The 7,737-nt window shown below is 36.7% G+C and overlaps 1 protein-coding gene across 2 annotated transcripts; it reads left to right on the forward strand.

Annotated features, from left to right (window-relative positions):
- Positions 1 to 726: 726 nt before the first annotated feature.
- LOC128855825 (protein CREG1) lies at positions 727 to 6,834 on the forward strand. 2 transcript variants are annotated; one of them, XM_054091025.1, is made up of 4 exons: positions 727 to 908; positions 1,609 to 2,122; positions 2,193 to 2,274; positions 6,495 to 6,834. In XM_054091025.1, exons 2-4 carry the CDS (start codon positions 1,670 to 1,672, stop codon positions 6,605 to 6,607), a joined length of 648 nt encoding a protein of 215 aa, XP_053947000.1. In that variant the 5' UTR covers positions 727 to 908; positions 1,609 to 1,669; the 3' UTR covers positions 6,608 to 6,834. The 2 variants fall into 2 exon arrangements, with proteins under 2 accessions (XP_053947000.1, XP_053946999.1); XM_054091024.1 differs by having other exon boundaries at positions 728 to 908; positions 1,623 to 2,122.
- Positions 6,835 to 7,737: the final 903 nt, after the last annotated feature.

The raw sequence follows: 7,737 nt of genomic DNA on the forward strand, positions 1-7,737 counted from the left end.
AAATTTCGGCCTTAAATTGTTTATAAAAAATATTTATCGGTGAGAAAAAATCTTCGATTAAATACTAAAAAATAAATTTAAGACGCTGGTGTTAAAATTTGAGACTAATCGGTTTAGCCGTGTTCAAGTAATGTTGGTCACCGACTTTGAAAACACCATTTTGAGAAAAACCCGTTTAAAGTTTGAAAAACATTTTACATACACTCTGAAAGAAACGCCTTTTTAAATTTGCGTGTAACTTCGACAATATTCACCAGAACGATATTAAATTTTCTGTGTGTATTATTCAATATATATACATTAAAAAAATAAAATAAAAAAAAAATCGATTTTTTGAAAATTCTCTCTGATATAACCCCTTAACCGCCGAATGCTAAGAAATTATGTACTTTTTATATTAATATTAAGATAACTACGCATGGCCTTGCAGATTAATATATGAAAAACATTTACATACAATTTCAGATATTTAAATTTCGGATTTTTAAAATACAATTCAGATTTTTTAGTAGCATTTCCATTTTCACTTCAGTTGCATTTGAATTATGCTTATTGCTCTTATGTTTCATCACTCGTTACTTTACGTTACCTTAGCGTTGGTGTGATTACGGCATTTAAAGCGAACACCACGTGCAACTCTGCGATGAAGAAATTTACAGCAATGTCCAAATGCATTTGTTTGTTGCGAAAGAAATAAACAAAGCGCACACACAAAAGCAGCTGATTGCAAATTCACGCACAAAGAACAAAGATCGCAAGAAATGACGACTCTTGGTATAAAAACACTGACCATTGCTGAAATCAGGTTGATTCAAGAAGGAAAATATAATCGGATCGAGCCTAGGAAAGGAGAACTAAGCTGTACACAAATAAAAAGTTAGCTAACTCGCAGGTGAAAGAGTCACAAGGTGAGTGAAGAAATTGTGAGTTCAGGTTAATAGGTGAAAGAAACCCAAAAATAGTTGTTGGCGAATAATTTGCATAGTGTTCCAAAGGTCTACAAACATGTTTCTTTGGTTTAAAATCACTTTGTGCTGTTTTTACCAGTTTACTTGCGCGATACTCGTAATAGTGTGACGATGACTTGTCGCTCTATTGGGAGTACCAAAAGTGACAATGAAATGAAATGTGCAGTCAGATTTCGCTTGCTCTCCCTATGAACAAAGCGCGTACGTGACTATATTCTACGTTATTTTACAAAACATTCACTTTGATTGAAGAAGTAGTCGTAAAAAACTGGTGTTTACTAAAATGTATACATATGTATATGTATGTAGCTAGAATCCTTATCTAAACATCCATATATAATTTATAAATATATGTATGTATGTAAGTTTATCGTTCATATACCGAGCGCGAATCCATCATCCAGGCACGTATGATTCAATTATTGCATTTGGTTTATTTTATTTATTTTTTTATTAATGAAACATTGCAAATACGTACGTTTGTTCGTACATTCATATATACTCTATTATGTGCAAGCTTTGTAAATACGCAGTTGAGTTTGCATTGATAAGCATAAACAAATACACGACAGTGTTTTCGAATTACAAAGAAATTTAGTTGAGCTAATCACCTTCTATTATATAAAAATTCTATTTAAAGTTATTGCCTTGCAGAAATAAAAGTAGCACAACAAAGCTTGGAAAATCTAGTGAATATCGTCATGATGGAAGCGAGCACCAGCATTTTGCCGGTTTTTCTTCTCATGTTGCTCTCATCATTTGAATACTGCACGGGCTACTCAGCACTTGAAGATGCTCGCATCATTGCCGAATACAAACTTCATTTGCGCGACACCGACCATGCCCAAGTTGCCCGCAAGTTAGTGCATCAAGCCAACTGGGCATCAGTGGGTAGTATATCGACCAACGAAAAAATCACTGACTATCCTATGGTGAACATAATCTCGATAGATGATGGTGATTTGGATGGCACATCCACGGGACGTATACATTTTCTGCTAACAGATTTGGATTTTACCGGACCCGATTGGCAGCATATTAACAAGGTAACTTTTCTTTTCACCGACGATCAAAACTTAAATTGCAAAAAGCGTGGCGAGGATCCAATGGAACCGACATGTGCGCGCACCATGATTAGCGGAAAGGTTGAGAAGGTGAGAAAATAAAACTAATGCGTTTATTGCAAAGTAATCCACTTAAAAATTTGTTATTGTTTTATCGCAGCTGGACACCAATAGCGTCAACTACAAAAATTGGCTGGAGGCATTCAAGAGTCGTCATCCAGCTGCAAAGAATTGGCTTAAAGGTGAACAAAAAACAAATTCTAAGAAAAAAACAAATTTTAAAGCATATAAAGGGTTTTCCAATAAGAGGTGTCATTCCTGTAAAATATCAATGGTTTCGTTGCTTGTGTGGCACTTAGCGCCGTCTTGTTGAAAATAAACATTGTCCAGATCAATACTATCCAATTCCGGCCATAAAAAATCGTTAATCATCTCTCGATAGCGCAATCCATTCACCGTAACTGTTGCTCCAGCTTCATTTTCGAAAAAGTAAGGCCCAATGACTACGCCGGACCATAAACCGCACCAAACAATCACACGTTGAGGATAGAGAGGCTTTTCAATAATAACTCGTGGATTTTCTGAGCCCCAGATCCGACAATTTTGATGGTTGACGAAGCCACCGAGATGGAAATGGGCCTCATCACTCAAGTGAAATGTTCGAGTTTTACGAACCGTCTCTGCCAAATTTTCACCATTTTTATAGTGAATTTGAATAACTTCAATGCGTTGTTTAAGCGTGTATCGTTCCATTTTTATTAATGGCGTAGTTTCTAGTTGTCAAATATCAAAAAATGACAGCCTCAAAAGTGACATCTACCGAAATAGCGGGCTATTCAAAATTACACCTGTTATTGGGAAACCCTTTACATACATACCGCGGTGACAGCCGTAACCGAATAAGTTGGTGCGTTACAACCATTCAGCAGTGCGTAGGTTCAAATCTCTGTGCATGATGAAACATGAAAATGATAGAATAGGTTTTTTCTAATAGCGCCGTTCGTCACTCGTCAGATAATGGCAAACTTCCCAGTGTATTTCTGCCATGAAAAAGCGGCTCATAAAACACAATCTGCCGTTCGTAGTCGGCTTAAGACTGTGGGTCCCTCCATTTATGGAACAATGCCAAGACACACGCCACAGATAGGAGGGGGAGATCGGCCAGTATTGTATTACCAAGGGCTGTCACTTCTGAATCATTCCTTAAAAGTGTATCATCATTGTCATATTTCGGCATTACAGTCCGGGATGGACCATTGCTTCCTCTATAATACATCTTCACTCTTCTCGGCAGCCCGCTTTCGCTCTTTGTTGAGAGATTCTCATCTTACGTTACATTTCGTCCCGCGTTTAAAACAGTGAGCTCTTCTTATAGTAGGGCCGAATATTTTTCGAGAACTTTTCTTTCAAATTGCATCAGCAAATTCACGTCATTAAGTTTAAGAACCTATGTTTCATAGCCGTAGGGGAGAACCGGTATTATTATAGTTTTGTACATCTGGAGCTTTTGTTCCTTTGATATCAATGAAAACTTCATAAGTTTGATATGGCCAAGGTATGCTCTGTTAGCTGCCTGAGTACTAGGCCTAAGTATTTGAACTCTTGCATGAGCTCAAAAATATAGCTTCCGATTTTGGTGTGTCTATCATGAAAGGATCGTGTTATGTATTTCGCCTTTTTCTCATTTATCTTGAGGCCCGCTGGTCTTCTAGCTTGCACTAGGCGCATGAAAACGTTCTGAAGAGCCTTCCTATTTCTCGCAAAAATCACAATGTCATCAGCTCATGCGCATATTTGTGTAGATTTATAAAATATTATGGCACCTCGATCTATTTCGTTTATTGCTGAATGCAGAGTCACCTTGCCTCACACCGGATTTCATTTCGAACTCGTCAGATATTTCGCCATTCAATATTGCTTTAACGTTTGAATGTATAGTGTTTTTTAAAAAGAGGTGTTATTTTGGTTCAAAGAAAAATGCTATTTTTTAATATAAATGAACGGAATTTATTTCATTACAAAGAGGAAGGTATGCCGTTAATAGTGGAAAATAACATCAGGCAAATGACCACCACGACCACGCTTACAGGACAATGTCCTTTTCATGAAATTTTCCATAACCGAATTGCCTCACGAATTCCATCTTTAAGATCTTGAATCGACCCTAGGCTGTTGGCGTAGACCTGCTCTTTCACGTGACCCCGAAGAAAAAAGTCATAAGGTGTTAAATCACAAGATCTCGGTGGCCAAATGTGATCACCTCTTCGAGAGGTAACACGGCCCGGAAACTTTTCCCGTAAAAGATCAATGGTTTCGTTGCTTGTGTGGCACGTAGCGCCGTCTTGTTGAAAATAAACGTTGTCCAGATCAATACCATCCAATTCCGGCCATAAAAAATTGTTAATCATCTCTCGATAGCGCAATCCATTCACCTATAACACCTGCTATTGGAAAACCCTTTATAAGAGTCGTGTTGATCAACTTTATGTATTTTTCCTGGTATACCTAGTATTTTTAGCTGATAAGCGATATATTTTCTGTTGAGTTTCTCAAACACTGTTTATAGTCTATAATGAGGCAGTGTAGATTAATATTGAACTCATAAGATTTTTCGAATATCTGCGACATAATAAAGCATTAATCTCCCACAATCTCTTCTGCATACACATTTGCATAGCTTCTCATACAGTATGTTTGATAGAATTTTGAAGCTCACGTTTAGAAAGACTATCCCTCTATAATTTTCACAATTTAATTTGCCCCCTTCTGAGAGATTGAGACTATTAAACTTGTATACCATTCTTCAGGCATGTTTTCTGCTCTCCAAATTTGTAGTATTAGCTAATATATCTGTCTTGTCAACTCTTCTCCGCCATATTTTATGAGCTCTGCAATTATACAGTCTTCAACACATGATTTGTAGTTTTACAGCTTCTCTATTGCTCATTTCGTGGCAGTAAGATGCCTTATCTGCATTATTATTTAACAGCTCATTAAAATGTTGCTTCCAGATATTTAGCATTTCATTTCGATCGCTCACTAAGGGGTTAGGTGTAGTCAGAGGCCCGAAAAAATGCTGATTTTCAATAACTTTTTTAGTCAGTTGCTTTATTTTATAATAATAAAAACATAGTATTAATACATCATGTTTCGACTTGACTTTAGCAAAATTACAAAAAAAAATTGAAAATTGTAAAAGTTATCGCTGTTTATGTCGAGCCCGCTTTTCCGGAAGTCCCTTACGGTGAACATCACAAGTCCTTGGAGATTTACCTAAAATCAATCGGATAAGAGAAATTAGTTTTATTAATAGATAATCTTGTGCCTGATCGAAGTTTTTTTTTTTTAATTAACAATATAACGGCCTCAGGAAATATTTTCCAGATTTTCGAGAAAAAAAACCGACAATTAATTGTTGAAAAAAATCGAAATTATTGAAAAAAAAATTCTTCGATCAGGCACGAGTTTTTCTTTTTTTTCAAAAGCATTATAAATTTTATTGAAATCTGCCAAGCGGTTTTTAAGTTACAGTGATCACCAGTTCAAAAAACATAGTTTTGAGAAAAACGCGTTTAAAGTTTTGCTATCGGCTCCGGAGCGCCCGAGCGCTCTTTGTTAATTGTTGAATAACTGGAACAATATTTGTCGGATCACTTCAAATTTTCACTCAATATTTTTAAAATATTATACTTTAAGAAAATGCAAAAAAATCAAATTTTTTGAAAATTCTGACTACCCCTAACCCCTAAAACACCATTTTTGTTCTTGCAAGCCATTAATCTCGGCTGAAATTGGCTCGTGTGTTTCTCTCTCCTGCGGTACATAGATCTTGTTGCCTTCTAGTTGCCTTTTCATACAATGTTTTTTCTTTTCTTCTAATTTTTTTGGCTTCTTTTCTTCTGTCTTTATATTTTTGTAGCATTCTTCGAGTACTGTTTTTTAGGTAGGCTTTTCTTGCTTCATTCTTTGCTTTATTAAGCTTCCTACATTAGGCATGTTGTTGTTGTAGCAGTTAACATTCTGCGTCATACCATTCGTTGTTATTAACAGCTTTTTGGCCGATGGTTCGTTTGCAGCGCTAGAAATGACTTCTTAAGACCTGCCCCCAAAAGTGTATGGGTGATGTTTTATTCTATTATGAGAAGCCTCACTACATAAGTGCTTGCTAAATGGGATGCATATTAAAGGGGGCCAAAAGTATTTTCTTTGGCAATTGCAGTAGCATATCTATACACGGATTTCCCAACCTCTATTTGTGAGATTTAAAACTTAGCAACTGGCTCTTCCGCTTACGTACGCGCCATTGTTGCTCTGCTTTTTTTACTTGATCCAAATCGGAGCATACTTAACAACCCAGCCCCATATACATAAAAATACTATACACATTACACATCTACTACCTGTCTTGCCTTTTAAGATGTATTTAATTTAAATTCTAAATTACTTTTATTTTCTATTTCAGCACACAATTTCTATTTATGTGAATTGAAAATAGAAAACATATTCGTACTGGACTACTATGGCGGCCCGCATGATGTAGCTGTCGAGGATTATTACAATGCGAAACCGAACTAACACAAAAGCAATGACTGAGATATAAACGTAAAACGTTGTATGTTACATATTTTTAAGTGCCAAACGAAAAAACAACTATTTACTAATTTTCATAATGGATCACAATTTTACACAAGTGGGTTTATTACAGACATATATTTACGTATACGACAATTCCATTTAAGAAGTAAAAATTAAATATTTTTTAGAAAAAAAAAGTGATTAATAAAGTACATTTTAGAAAAAAAATAAAATAAAATAACCAACGAAAATTTCGATCAATTATAATTTTGTATATCTGAGAGTTTGAGGTCGCTTTTTAGCTGTATCGAATTGTAGCGAAAATGATGGCAAATGTATATATGTACATATTTAATGTAAAATGTTATTCAGCAACTAAAGGTGAAATCGGCACTAACATTTCCAACGAAAGCAGATTGGGACAATGGGGTAATGGACAATAGAAGTGTATTCAGTATCTATACTCATGGTTTCAAGCTCAATGCAAAGGTAGGCGGAGGCTTTCACTCTGAGAAGATTAAAGCCAGCATTTCCTTCCGGCTACCGGATCATTGTAGCGTATGTCATGTTAACATTCCGGCTATCAGAGAAAGCCTGTTGGTATTCAAGGAAAGTGTGCTCACCACAAGAGAAATAATATATATTCAGAAAGCTAATGGGCCCTGAAATTACTGCAATATTCTTCTTCTTCTTAATTGACGCGATAAGCGCTTAAGCGATTTTGGCCGAGATTAACAAAGCGCGCCAGTCATTTCTTTCTCATACTAACCGGCGCCAGTTGGACACACCAAGAGAAGCCAAGTCCTTCTCCACCTGACCTTTCCAACGCAGAGGAGGCCTTCCTCTTCCTCTGCTACCACCAGCTGGTACCGCATCGAATACTTTCAGAGCCGGACCCGCTGGATCTTTATTCGCTGCGCTATGTCTATGTCGTCGTAAAGCTCATACAGCTTATCGTTCCATCGCCTGCGATATTCGACGTCGCCAACGTGCAAAGGTCCAAAAATCTTCCGCAGAATTTTTCTCTCAAACACTCCAAGCGTCGCTTCATCGAATGTTGTCCATCGTCCACGCTTCTGCGCCCTACGTTAGGACGGGCATGATGAGAGCCTTGTAGAGTGTTAGTTTTG

This window comes from Anastrepha ludens, chromosome 2, assembly GCF_028408465.1.
Source record: "Anastrepha ludens isolate Willacy chromosome 2, idAnaLude1.1, whole genome shotgun sequence".
Taxonomy (NCBI): Eukaryota; Metazoa; Arthropoda; class Insecta; order Diptera; family Tephritidae; genus Anastrepha; species Anastrepha ludens.

Excerpts from the sequence above, each read along its gene's own strand:
- LOC128855825 (XM_054091025.1), top strand. The coding sequence starts at position 1,670 with ATGATGGAAGCGAGCACCAGCATTTTGCCGGTTTTTCTTCTCATGTTG. Across the intron at positions 2,123-2,192 it reads TTAGCGGAAAGGTTGAGAAG|CTGGACACCAATAGCGTCAA; the intron begins GTGAGAAAATAA and ends GTTTTATCGCAG. Across the intron at positions 2,275-6,494 it reads TGCAAAGAATTGGCTTAAAG|CACACAATTTCTATTTATGT; the intron begins GTGAACAAAAAA and ends TTTCTATTTCAG.